The sequence below is a fragment of the Heterodontus francisci genome, chromosome 3 (genome assembly GCF_036365525.1).
Source record: "Heterodontus francisci isolate sHetFra1 chromosome 3, sHetFra1.hap1, whole genome shotgun sequence".
Taxonomy (NCBI): Eukaryota; Metazoa; Chordata; class Chondrichthyes; order Heterodontiformes; family Heterodontidae; genus Heterodontus; species Heterodontus francisci.
In genome coordinates, this window is record NC_090373.1 from 44,454,330 (window position 1) to 44,468,652 (window position 14,323).

The 14,323-nt window shown below is 45.2% G+C and overlaps 1 protein-coding gene across 3 annotated transcripts in view; it reads left to right on the plus strand.

Annotated features, from left to right (window-relative positions):
* The first annotated feature begins 6,085 nt into the window (after window positions 1-6,085).
* The window catches only part of agpat5 (1-acylglycerol-3-phosphate O-acyltransferase 5 (lysophosphatidic acid acyltransferase, epsilon)), a 179,093-nt gene continuing 170,855 nt past the window's right edge, over window positions 6,086-14,323 (plus strand). For all 3 annotated transcript variants that reach the window (XM_068021532.1, XM_068021541.1, XM_068021552.1), the window contains exon 1: window positions 6,086-6,440. In XM_068021532.1, coding sequence (XP_067877633.1) covers window positions 6,222-6,440 — 219 coding nt within the window. In that variant the 5' untranslated portion in view covers window positions 6,086-6,221. The remainder of the gene's footprint in view (window positions 6,441-14,323) is intronic.

Genomic DNA, 14,323 nt, shown 5'->3' on the forward strand with positions numbered 1-14,323 from the left:
ATCAAGCCCACAACTTAATGTGTGCAGATCCTGAACGTATTCAGGTTTATTTCCATATCGTTATTTTGTACATCACCCTTAATGTCAGTGCTAATATTTATGTGCAACATGAATTTATTTGCAATCTGTAGGTACACTCACAGATACCGGTGACTCCTGAGTATCTAAGTTGCATTATAAACTTTATAAACCTTATATTTGGAACATTATCAATGCCTTCTAAAACCCTGAGCAAGTTTTATTTGCTAAACTACCTTTGTCAATGAATTTAGATAACAAGTTAGAGATAGACACTGTGGGCTGAGTTTTACAGCCCCCCTGACATTGGGGATCGTGGCTGGGAGGGCCGGAAAAAGCCTCCAGCAGAGGCCCACTTGGGCCTCGACGCCGGGAAGGCACAGCCCGATATTGCCGGCAGGGGCGAGGCCTCGTGACGGCCCCCCCACCACTCGGTGATGGGAGACAAATTTACATAGGTAAATTTATTTAAATAAAGGAATTAAGTACTTACCTGCTCTCGCTATCCACTCCAGTGCCATATTGGTGCTGGTGGCCGGCACTCCTGCGCCTTCGGATACCCATCCAGGTATCCGAGGCAGAACACTGATGGGGAGGGGGGGGGAGCAGGTTAATTTTTCAATGTGGGTGTTGTGGGGAGCGGGGTCAGATTAATCTCATTGGTCCAGGGGATGATGAGAAGGGGTAAAGTTTAAAGCTGATGGTGGGGGGGAAAGGTTGGCAGCGCAAGGTAAGTGTTTTTGGGACAGTGGAGAGGTTCAGGATCGCTTTATTTTTTTAAAATGAGTAGTCCTTTAAAAATTTAAATTGTACTGTTGGGCTCGAAGCCCTTTAAAAATGGCATCAGCACCTGCACAGTGGCACCTAACACCACACCATTACCGGGGATGGACTGCACCCCCCCCCCCCCCCACCCCCCCCACCCCACGTCATCAGGGGGAGCGGTCTGCCCTGGCCATTTAAATGAGCCGGCGTGCTAAATATCATGGTGGCTCAGCAACGCCCAGTCCTCGTGGGCGGACCGCTATTTTGGCGGCAGGCTTATAAAATCCAGCCCTGTGAGAAGAAGCAGAAGTATGGCAAGGAAGAGAGAAATCAGCACTAAGACATATGGATAGGAATAGCAAAGTCAGGACAGTCTGAAAGAAGCTCGCCAGGAGTTTTGGAGCACAGTAACATTCACAGGTCAATGAGACGCTGTTTCACCACTACATTCTGCTGAGTTCTTGAACTCAAATCTTTGAAGTGGAGTGGTGTCAGATGGAGGAAAGGCACTCCGATACATGGAAACCCCACTCATTTGTAAATTCAAGGTTAAATTGTTTGTAATAATGAGTTTGTAAGAAAAGACAGGATGGGGTAACTACCTAATTGCTTCTCCACACCTCCAAGTGACTGGCCCAGGTTTGGCATCGGTGGAGATAGAAACATTGCCTGCCCCAAGCTGCAGTCATTTTGCTGATTTCAGATGGGAAAAATTAGAGAACTTGCTTAAAGATAAACTACCTAATGTGCTCTCTGGCCTACATTGGCTCCCAGTCTGACAATGCCTCAGTTTTAAAATTCTCGTTCTTGTTTTCAAATCCTTCCCTATCTCTGAAACTTCCTCCGACCCACTGAGATATCTGTGCTCCTGCAATCTGGCCTCTTGTGCATCCCTGATTTTAATTGCTCCACCTTTGGCAGCCATGCCTTCAGCTGCCTAGGCCCGAAGCTCTGGAATTCCTTCCCAAAACTTTTCGGTCTCTCTACCTCTCCATCTTCCTTTAAGATGTTCCTTAAAACCTACCTCTTTGACCAAAGTTTTGGTCATTGGTTTTAATATCTCCTTATGTGGCTCGATTTTGTTTGATAATGCTCCTGTAACGTGCCTTGGGTTGTTTTACTACGTTAAAGACACTATATGAATGCTGTTTTTGTTGTTGTACACAGACCAGCAGCTGTGCTTACCTGGATCCTGAAACCTGGATCCAAAAAGGTATTTGTCTTCCTTCCTTCTATTTAACGTTAAGGAGAAAGCACATTATTAAAATTTTGAATTGCAGATATTGTTGGGATAGTAAAATGGGAGCATTACTGTAGTTTTAATCTGTGCTATACTTGATTTGGACTCTTCCTTTAATGCATTCACTGTAGAATAGAAACTTAGGAAGTTTTAGGTACAAGAAAGACCACTTGGCTCAAAAAAATCCCCTTTTGATTGATCTCAACACTTACACTTTATCCATCAATTCCCTCTAGGCCAAGAAAGTTATCTAGTTGTCCCTTGAACTAATTTATGCTATTTTCTTCAAATGGTCTTTCCTGGTAATTTGTTCCATATGTCTAATACTCTCTGTGTGAAAAAGCTTTGTCTGAATTCCCTAGTTACTCTTAATTTCCTAATTTGAAAATTACATCCCACTTTTTGGGAAAAAAATTTCTCTTCGTTATCACTTAGATACTTAACACATAATAAAATAACAATTATCATAGGAATTCCAGGGTACTTTGGTGTTTATTCAGTGGACAGGAGCCTTTCATTTGCTTTGTACCGTCATTAATTTATTGCTTGCAGGAAAAATTTGAAAGAGGATTTTCTGTACAAGTGTTATTCTCCAGCATTTTCTACTTGTAAACATCTGTGCACCACAGTCATTAAACTCAGTGGCTGTTATCTTAGGCTAAACCCAGAAGTGCAGAATCTTGGTTTAACTGCTCATCCTTGAGCTCATTTACTTACAACCCAGCTTCCACTTTTTTTTAAATCTTGCCTGCCTCCTCCTCTACATGTCACCTTGTCTGCTCTTTTTTAAAATTCATTCTTGGAATGTAGGCATTGCTGTTAAAGCCAGCATTTATTGTCCATTGTTAATTGCTCTTGAGAGATGGTGGTGAGCCACCTTCCAGAACTGCTACAGTGTGTGTGGTGTAGGTACACCTAGAGTGCTGTTAGGGAGTGAATTCCAGGATTTTGACCCAACAATATACATTGAAGTCAGGATGGTGTGTGACTTGGAGGGAAACTTACAGTTGATAGTGTTCCCATGTGCCTGCTGTCCTTGTCCTTCTAAGTGGTAGAGGGCGAGGGTTTGGAAGGTGCTGTTGAAGAAGCCTTGGTGGATTGTTGCAGTGCATCTTGTAGATGGTACACACTGGTGCTCTGTAGGTGGAGGGAGTGAATGCTTAAGATAGTGAATGGGGTGCCAGTCAAGTGGGCTGTTTTCTCATTGATGGTGTTGAACCTCTTGAGTGTTATTGGAGCTGCACCTACCCAGCTAAGTGGAGAGTATTCCATCCACTCCTGACTTGTGCCTTGCAGATGGTGACAGGCTTTAGGGAATCAGGAGGTGAGTTACTTGCAGCAGAATTCCAAGCTTCTGACCTGCCCTTTATAGCCATGGTATTTATGTGGCTGGTCCAGTCAAGTTTCTGGTGAATGGTAACCCCAAGGATGTTGATGGGGGATTTGGCATGGTAATGCTGCTTAATGTCAAGGGGAGGTGGTTATACTCTTGTTGGAGATGGTCATTGCCTGGCATTTATGGGCATGAATGTTATCAGTCCAAGCCTGGATGTTGTCCAGCTCTTGCTGCATGCGGGCACGAACTGATTCATTATTTGAGGAGTTGCAAATGGAACTGAAAACTGTGCAATCATCAGCAAACATTTTCACTTCTGACCTTATGACGGAAGAAAGAACAGTGATGAAGCAGCTGAAGATGGTTGGGCCTAGCACACAGGCCTAAGGAACTCCTGCAGTGATGTCCTGGAGCTGAGATGATTGGCCTCCAACAACGACAACCACCTTCCTTTGTGATAGGTATGACTCCAACCAGTGGTGAGTTTCTCCCTGATTCCCATTGACTTCAGTTGTTCTAGGGCTTCTTGATGCCACACTCAGTCAAATGCTGCCTCAATGTCAAGGGCAGTCAGTCCCACCTCACCTCTGGAATTCAGTTTTTGGACCAAGGTTGTAATGAGATCTGGAGCCAAATGGTCCTGGCATAACAAAAATTGAGCATTGGTGAGCAGATTATTGGTGAGTAAGTGCAGTCTGATAGCCCTGTCAATGACACCTTTCATCACTTTGCTGATGATTGAGAGTAGGTTCACTGGGCAGTAATTGGCCGGATTGGATTTATCCTGCTTTTTGTTGACAGAACACACATGGGCAACTTTCTACTTTATCAGGTAGATGCCAGTGTTATAGCCATACCAGAACAGCTTGGCTAGAGACCTGTCTAGTTCTGAAGCACAAATATTGTTGGGGCCCATAGCCTTTGTTGCAACCAGAGTGCTCAGCCGTTTCTTGGTATCATGCAGAGTGTATTGATTTGGCTGAAGACTCAGGAAGAGGTCGAGCTGGATCATCCACTTGGTACTTCTGGTTAAAATTGGCTCCCTCCCATTTTCCATCCTCCATTAACTTGAGCAGATAAAAAACTCTGCTGCCCACATACCAGTTCCCACTAAGTCCTATGCATCTGTCAGCCCTGTGCTCACTGATGTATACTGGCTCCTGGTCTGGCAATGTCTCAATTTTAAGATTGTTTTCAAGTTCCTCTAAAGCCATGCTCTTCTATATTTTTGTAACCTCCTCCAGCCTGACAACCCTCAAAGATCTTTGTGCTCCTCCAATTTTGGCCTTTTGTGAATCCCCTATTTTAATCACTTCTCCATTTGCAGCGTGCTTTTAGCTGCATATCTATGCCATCACTGAGACTGTCTATTTCCACCTCTGTAACATCACCTTTCTCCACTCCTGCCTCAGCTCATCTGCTGCTGAAACCCTCATCCATGTCTTTGTTATCTCTAGACTTGACTATTAGATTAGATTAGAGATACAGCACTGAAACAGGCCCTTCGGCCCACCGAGTCTGTGCCGAACATCAACCACCCATTTATACTAATCCCATATTCCTACCAAACATCCCCACCTGTCTCTATATTTCTCTACCACCTACCTATACTAGTGACAATTTATAATGGCCAATTTACCTATCAACCTGCAAGTCTTTTGGCTTGTGGGAGGAAACCGGAGCACCCGGCGAAAACCCACGCAGACACAGGGAGAACTTGCAAACTCCACACAGGCAGTACCCGGAATCGAACCCGGGTCCCTGGAACTGTGAGGCTGCAGTGCTAACCACTGCGCCACTGTGCCGTCCAACGCACTCCTGGCCAGCCTACCCTCCATTAACTTGAGGTCATTTAAAACTTTGTTGCCCTTGTCCTTACTTGCACCAAGTCCCGTTCACCCATCAACCCTGTCCTTGCTGATCTATATTGGCTACAGGTCCAGCACGTGTCAAATTTAAAATTTTCATTCTTGTTTTCAATCTGTCCATAGCATCACCCCTCTCTATCTCTGTAATCTCCTCCAGCCCTGCAACCCTGCAAGATATCTGTGCTCATCTAATTCTGTCCTCTTGAGCATTCCCGATTTTAATCGCTCCACCATTGGTGGCTGTGCCAACAATTGCCTAGGCCCCAAGCTCTGGAATTCCTTCCCTAACAGCTTCACTTCTCTAACTCTCTTTCCTCTTTTAAGACGCTCCTTAAAACCTACCTCTTTGAACAAGCTTTTAACCATATGCCCTAATATTGCCTTATGTAGCTCGATGTTAAATTTTGGTTGATAATGCTCTTATGAAGCCCGTGAGACATTTTACTACATTAAAAGTGCTATATAAACACAAACTGTTGTTGTTGACTTATCCTGAGGTTGAAGCTGCAACATTTATTTTTTTCAAGAATTAAATAGATCACGTTTTAACCTCTCCCAAAACAAAATGTAACTCTTGTTAAGATTTGAGTTATCAAGTGCTGAGAGTACTGACAGCAACAAAAAAAATCATAGAGGCTTAAAAGTATGAGAAGTGTTTATTTCTTTGACGTTGTCAGTGGTAAAACCCAAAGACTAAGTCATGGCCAGTGGCTGCAGCAGTGAGTGGGGTGAGTTGTCAGATGTTGCTCTGACTCTGGTTCCAGGAGCAGCAGCTGCAGCCCCTCCCCCACCCACCCGGACAGGCATTAGCTCCGCCCCGGTTGCCATGGTGGAGGCAGCGGCGCCGTCGCCAATGAGCGGGCGCGATGCTAGGGGGGGGTGGAGGAGGGAGGCGCTGATCTGAACATGGTTGAAGTGCTGCTGTTGAGGTTGTGAGTCTGACATCGCTACCCGCTGTACCCTCGCCCTGACCCGACCCCCCTCTCCCGGCGACATGCTGCTCTCGCTCGTTGTCCACACTCACTCGCTCCGCTACTGGCTGCCGGCCGCCGTGATGATGGGCACGGCTCCGGTTTACCTCCTCACCTGGGCGGCCTGGCGCCTCCTCTCCATGCTGCTGCCCGCCCGCCTCTACCACATCATGGACGACCGGCTCTACACCATCTATCAGAGTGTCGTCCTCTTCTTCTTCGAGAGCTACACCGGGGTGGAGGTGAGAGCTTTTACCCACAGACAGACAGACAGTGGGGGTGGGGAGGTAACCGACCTGCTCCAACCCAGCGCACACACACGCTGTTTGCAGGTTTCCTGCCTGCTCCAATACTGACACGCTTGGGTTTGTTTTTACATTGGCAGTTAGTGAAGATGTGATTGTTAAAGCAAGTCTGTATTCTATCTAACATTGGTCACAACACCAGAATGTAATCAAGTGGCTTAAGATCATCTAGACTTGTCTTTCGTCTTCTCATCTCCCCTAAAGTGTACAGACTTTTGTTGGATTATAGTTTCGCACCAGTCTTTGAGGACTTCCCAGAGTTAATGTTGGGGGTAGGGTGTTCAAAGGCCAATTGAATGCTGCCCTCCTGTAACATCCATGTTTGCTCATGGGTAGCTGTCAGACATGACAAGTCCTGCCTGAGTTCAAGTTGCACACCCCCCTCCCCCCAGAAACCTGAGGCCCGACTGAAATCAGTTGACTTATCAAAGGGCAATCCTGGTGCCTTTGAGTCGATGAGTCAGTGCCCCACCCCGTGTGTTTACCTATTGAGAAATTGAAGATGAAAGCTACATTTGAGATTCAATCAATCATGAGATTAGAATATCGTTTTAACATCATTCCCAACTTAGTGCAAATACTGTTCCACTGCCATGAAGTAAACATCCAATGGAAATGTAAGATATGCTCATTGCAGCCATCCTATTCATTAAACCTGGGGTGGCAAAGCATTAAAATAAAAGCAAAATACTGCAGCTGCTGAAAATCTAAAATAAAAACAGAAAATGCTGGAAACATTCAGGTCAGGCAGTGGCTGTGGAGAGAGAAGCAGAGTTAACGTTTCAGGTCTTTTTGAGAGTTTTTGAGTTTTTTGAGGAAGTGACGAAGATGATTGATGAGGGAAGGGCAGTGGATGTTGTCTATATGGACTTTAGTAAAGCCTTTGACAAGGTCCCGCATGGCAGACTGGTGCAAAAGGTGAAGTCAAAAGGGATCAGACGTGAGCTGGCAAGATGGATACAGAACTGGCTCGGTCACAGAAGACAGAGGGTAACAGTGGATGGGTGTTTTTCTGAATGGAGGGATGTGACTAGTGGTGTTCCGCAGGGATCAGTGCTGGGACCTTTGCTGTTTGTAGTATATATAAATGATTTGGAGGAAAATGTAGCTGGTCTGATTAGTAAGTTTGCGGACGACACAAAGGTTGGTGGAGTTGAGGATAATGATGAGGATTGTCAGAGGATACAGCAGGATATAGATCGGTTGGAGACTTGGGCGGAGAAATGGCAGATGGAGTTTAATCCGGACAAATGTGAGGTAATGCATTTTGGAAGGTCTAATGCAGGTGGGAGGTATACAGTAAATGGCAGAACCCTTAGGAGTATTGACAGGCAGAGAGATCTGGGCGTACAGGTCCACAGGTCACTGAAAGTGGCAACGCAGGTGGATAAGGTAGTCGAAGGCATTCGGCATGCTTGCCTTCATCGGTCGGGGCATAGAGTATAAAAATTGGCAAGTCATGTTGCAGCTGTACAAAACCTTAGTTAGGCCACACTTAGAATATTGCGTGCAATTCTGGTCGCCACACTACCAGAAGGACGTGGAGGCTTTGGAGAGGGTACAGAGGAGGTTTACCAGGATGTTGCCTGGTCTGGAGGGCATTAGCTATGAGGAGAGGTTGGATAAACTCGGATTGTTTTCACTGGAACGACGGAGGTGGAGGGGCGACATGATAGAGGTTTACAAAGTTATGAGCGGCATGGACAGAGTGGATAGTGAGAAGCTTTTTCCCAGGGTGGAAGAGTCAGTTACTAGGGGACATAGGTTTAAGGTGAGAGGGGAAAAGTTTAGAGGGGATGTGCGAGGCAAGTTCTTTACACAGAGGGTGGTGAGTGCCTGGAACTTGCTGCCGGGGGAGGTGGTGGAAGCAGATACGATAGCGACGTTTAAGAGACATCTTGACAAATATATGAATAGGAAGGGAATAGAGGGATATGGGCCCCGGAAATGCAGAAGGTGTTAGTTTCGGCAGGCATCGAGATCGGCGCAGGCTTGGCGGGCCGAATGGCCTGTTCCTGTGCTGTACTGTTCTTTGTTGTCTGTGACCTTTCATGAGAACTGCAGTTCTCATGAAAGGTTACAGACCTGAAACGTTAACTCTGTTTCTCTTTCCACAGATGCTGCCAGACCTGCTGAGTATTTCCAGCACTTCACAGTTTCTCTGACATCCAGTATTGGATGAGCAGAAATTTCCTCCAACTAAATATTGGGAAGATCAAAGCCATTGTCTTTGGTCGCTGCGACAAACTTTGTTCCCTAGTCACTGACTCTGTTCTCATTGCTGGCCACTGTCTGAGGCTGAACAAGACTGTTCACAACCTTGGCGTCCAATTGGAATGAGCTGAGCTGTGAACCCCATATTCTCTCCACCACCAAAACTTACCTACTTTTATATCTGAAATATTGCCTGTCTCACCTCTGCCTCAGCCCATTTGCTGATGAAACCCTCATCCGTGCTTTTGCTATCTCCAGACTCAACTGTTCCAGTGCTTTCCTGGTCAATCTCCCCCCCCCCCCCCCCCTTCTGTAAACTTCAGCTCACCTAAAAGTCTGCTACCCGTATCATATCTCACACCAAGTTTCATTCACCCATCACCCCTGTGCTTGTTGCTCCAATTCTGGCCTCTTGATCCTTGATCTCCATCACCTCACTCATACCTTCAGCTGCACAGGAAGTTAAGCTCTGGAATTCCCTTCCTAAACCTCACTGCCTCTCTAATTCTCTCCTTTTAAGTTGCTCCGTAAATCCTATCTCTTCACCTGTCCTGATATCTCTGTGGCTCAGTGACAGATTTTATCTGATAATACTCCTGTGAAACACATTGGGACATTTTACTATGTTAGAGGTTATATACAATTCGTTCCTGCTTGTTCAAACTGCAGGAAATATAAATGATGGTCTGTTATATAAAAGATTACTTCACAAACGCTCAAGAATTACTCATTAAGAATTATTCCTGCCGCTTTTCTGCATAGGTGTCTTTATATTCAGGTTGGTCAAATAAATATCTCATTTGGTGTGATACTGCCAAAAGTAAGGGGCAAATCAGATTCTGGTACTGAGCAACCCTGTAAGATATAACGTATCATGTTCCAGAAGAGTTGGTTTTGTGCTTAATATTCATGCAGAAGAAACAACTTTCTTGTTTTTGATTTTTCCTGAGGAATAGTGAAGTTTGTAATTAACCCCGCACGATCTGTTTCATGTCCAGTAAGTCTGACTGGTATTTGTTGCCTAAAATATAATTTTATAGTGTCCAGTCTTCCATTTTCTGAAGTTGAGCAGGTTATTTGGTGCAGTGTAGTGATGAGGCTTTTCCTTTGAAGCATTGGACTCATTATTCATACCTAGATATTGAGCACGTAAAAGCACACTCTGGGTCATTGAAAGCATGGGCTTACGGAAGTGATCTGTTGTGTTGAGTGTGAGAAAAATATCTACTCTTTAAAAACCCTGAAATGTAAGCTTTCAATTGCTTATTGCATTGTGGACAGAAATAATTTATGGCCAGCACAGTACTGCATTGTTGTCCTTTAGAGATTTTTGTCTTTTATTCCTACCTTTTGTGGCCGTTGAATTTTTCCCTCCTAGTCTGCTTTAAGTATTAATTTCTTGCTCAAGTGTGTGTCCACAGGTAACCATCCTTCTTTTATGGCCTCACCCAAATGGCCATTCTTCATGTCTGCATCTGGTCAGTGAATTTCAGCAGGTTACTCAAAGGCAGTTAGCTTTGCAGACAAGACATACTCTCTTCTTTCTCAGTGACTACATATGCACTACTAGCAGATGTGACTGAATTGCAGTCAGGGGCATAAAACACAAGTTTTCCTTTTCCCTGCTCTCTCCACCCTCACAACAAGTGTGAGGAGCTAATGGACTTCTTTGTCACTTAGGTTAAGACCATCAGTTCAGCTGCCTTTGCTGTTTTCCCCTCCTTCCCCCTTCCCCACCAAGCAGCAGTCTTGGGCCTCTTCCACATCTACATGCTGCTGCTTGGCAGCAATATCCAAAGACATGCAGTTAGCTTTCACATCTATAATACCCAGTTTTACCCCTCCACTAGTTCTCTTCGACCTCAATCACCATAGGTTTGATCTAGCTGTTTGCTGGTTTTTGGAGAAGCCACAGTTTAACTGATTAAATGTTAGGAAGAAGAAAAATATTGTCTTTGGCCCCGCCATGAACTTCATACTCTTGCCACTGATTCCACCCTCGTCAGCGGCCACTGTCTCACAACTTCAGAATCCCATTCAACTTCTAGCTAAGCTTCTGACTCCATACCCTCCAGATCACATGACGATCTACTTCAATCGCTGCAGCATTTTGGCTTCAGCTGCTGAATCCCTAAACCACTGCCTTGTCACCTTTAGACTCAATTATTGCAAAGACCTCCTGACCCGCCTCCCACTCTCCATAAACTTCACTTCATCTAAAACTCTGGTCGTATTCCATTGCGCGCAAAGTCTTGCTCACCCTTCACCCCTTTCCTCACTGATTACATTGGCTCCAGGTCCCCCAGACCACAAATTTGAAATCCTCATTCATGTGTTTTAAATTCCTTTGTAACTTCACACCTCCCTATCTCTGTAACGTCCTCCAGCCCTGTAAACTTGCTGCCTCTGAACTATGCGTTCCTCTGATTCTGGCATCTTGTGCTTCCTGCTTTCTTCATCCCCCTTCAGCCGTCTAGACCCTATCCTGGGGAAGGAAAATGGTGATTTTCTTTCTTTTTGATACCCGCTCTAAACTTCCTTGTGGTCCTTCTGGGACATCTTGGGTGCTGCACGTGCTTGATCTTGAATCCGCTTCAGTGAGCTGTGGTGAAGCAGCTGATCTACACCACCTAGAAGTAGCAGGTGCAGTGGAACACCATCACCTTCAAGTTTCCTTTATAAGTCAAACAACATCCAGACTTGGATGTATATTACTGTTCTTTCTTTATTGCTGAGTCAAAATATTCACACTCCCTATGTAACAACATTGTGAGAGTACCTTCACCACACAGACAGCATTGGTTCAAGGAAGCAGCTCACCACCACCTTCTTGAGGATAACTAATGATGGACAATAAATGCCTACCTTTCCAATGATGTCCATATCCTGAGAATGAATCATATGAAAATTCAATACCTTCCATCAACAAAGGATGCATTTGGTAGCTATTTGAGTCACGATCCCACCATTCAGTATTATATGTTGGTTTGCCATTGTGCAGTACCCAGTTCCTTATGGCCTGAGTTGGATAACTATTGTATTAATGTGGGTTCATTTATTTTTTGTGGTTTCTAATTGGTAGTCGTGATTTTTGTGGTGGCCATCAATTGAAACTTTTTTTTTGCTCTGCATATAATGACTAATAAATATCAGCCTCATGTCCATTTGTGGCTTGTGAACTTGGGGGTAAAGGTTGAGTAGCGTTGTGCTTTGCCTTTGTAAAAGTGAGTTCCTACTTCATGAAGTGTCATCTAGACCCAACTAAGTCCTGAATTTTTCAGTGGACTGTCATGGAAAGTCCACAATGAGAAATTCATTTTGTCTTCTCTTGTAATTGCTGCACCACCTCCTCTTCAGGTATTCCTATTTCCCATCCAGTGTTGCTGTGGCATTTGCACTATAAATTGTATTTACAATATATCCCTGATCTTCCAACTAACTACAAGTTAAGAAACATTGATTTAATCCGGGTTGATCTGGAAGTGCAGACGAAATGTATTGACTTCCATCCTGATGAACTGCATTGATTTGAATACTTATGGCTCTTTGACTTTATCATGGGTGAAAGGCAAGTGATAGCAAAATATTTACACCAAATATTCTCCAGCATCTATACTGTCTGCTTCATTTAGGGCTATTTCTTGTAATAGTGACTTTTTGTAGCAGTATATTACTTAAGTTGCCATAGTTATTGTATTGCCCGCGCATCAACACAAACAGAATTTCTTATCCACAGCTGTTACTTAAGTTTGGAAATTCACTTGAAAAAGCCCTTCAAAACACTCCTGCAGGGGATGCAGAGACGAAGTGGGCCCACATCAGAGAAGCCATCTATGACTCAGCAATGGCCACCTTTGGCAAACGTGAGAAGCAGAATGTAGATTGGTTTCAATCTCACTTTGAAGAGCTGGAACCTGTCATAGCCGCTAAGTGCACTGCACTATTGAACAACAAGAAAGCCCCCAGCGACTTAACATCCTTAGCACTTAAAGTAGCCAGAAGCGCTGCACGAAGAACAGACAGGCGCTGTGCAAATAACTACTGGCAACACCATGTATTCAGCTAGCCTCCGACACCGGAAACATCAGAGGAATGTATGATGGCATTAAGAGAGCTTTTGGGCCAACTATCAAGAAGATCGCCCCCCTTAAGTCTAAATCGGGGACATGATCATTGACCAATGCAAGCAAATGGATCACTGGGTGGAGCACTACCTAGAACTGTACTCCAGGGAAAATGTTGTCACTGATACCGCCCTCAATGCAGCACAGTCTGTGCCAGTCATGGATGAGCTGGACGAACAGCCAACAAAATCGGAACTCAGTGATGCCATTGATTCTCTAGCCAGTGGAAAGGTCCCTGGAAAGGACGGCATTACCCCTGAAATAATCAAGAGTTGCCAAGCCTGCTATACTCTCAGCACTCCATGAATTGCTTTGCCTGTGCTGGGATGAGGGAGCAGTACCACAGGATATGCGCGATGCCAATATCATCACCCGCTATAAGAACAAGGGTGACCGCGGTGACTGCAATAGCTACCGTGGAATCTCCCTGCTCAGTATAGTGGGGAAAGTCTTCGCTCAAGTCGTTTTAAACAGACTCCAGAAGCTGGCTGAGCGTGTCTACCCTGAGACACAGTGTGGCTTTCGAGCAGAGAGATCCACCATTGACATGCTGTTCTCCCTTCGCCAGCTGCAGGAGAAATACCGCGAACAACAGATGCCCCTCTATGTTGCTTTCATAGATCTCACCAAAGCCTTTGACCTCTTCAGCAGACGTGGTCTGTTCAGACTACTAGCACAGATCAGATGTCCACCAAGGCTACTAAGTATCATCACATTCCATGACAATATGAAAGGCACAATTCAGCATAGTGCCTCATCAGACCCCTTTCCTATCCTGAGTGGTGTGAAACAGGACTGTGTTCTCGCACCTACACTGTTTGGGATCATCTTCTCACTGCTGCTCTCACATGCATTTAAGTCTTCAGAAGAAGGAATTTTCCTCCACACAAGATCAGATGGCAGGTTGTTCAACCTTGCCCGTCTTAGCACGAAGACCAAAGTACGGAAAGCCCTCATCAGGGAACTCCTCTTTGCTGACGATGCTGCATTAACATCCCACACAGAACAGTGTCTGCAGAGACTCATCCACAGGATTGTGGCTGCCTGCAGTGAATTTGGCCTAACCATCAACCTCAAGAAAATGAACATCATGGAACAGGACGTCAGAAATGCTCCATCCATCAATATCGGCGACCAAGCTCTGGAAGTGGTTCAAGAGTTCACCTGCCTAGGCTCAACTATCACCAGTAACCTGTCTCTCGATGCAGAAATCAACAAGCGCATGGGAAAGGTGTCTGCTGCTATGTCCAGACTGGCCAAGAGGGTGTGGGAAAATGGCGCACTGACACGGAACACAAATGTCCGAGTGTTTCAAGCCTGCGTCCTCAGTACCTTGCTCTATGGCAGCGAGGCCTGGACAACACATGTCAGCCAAGAGCGACGTCTCAACTCATTCCATCTTCGCTGCCTCCGGAGAATCCTTGGCATCAGGTGGCAGGACCGTATCTCCAACGCAGATGTCCTCAAGGTAGCCAACATCCT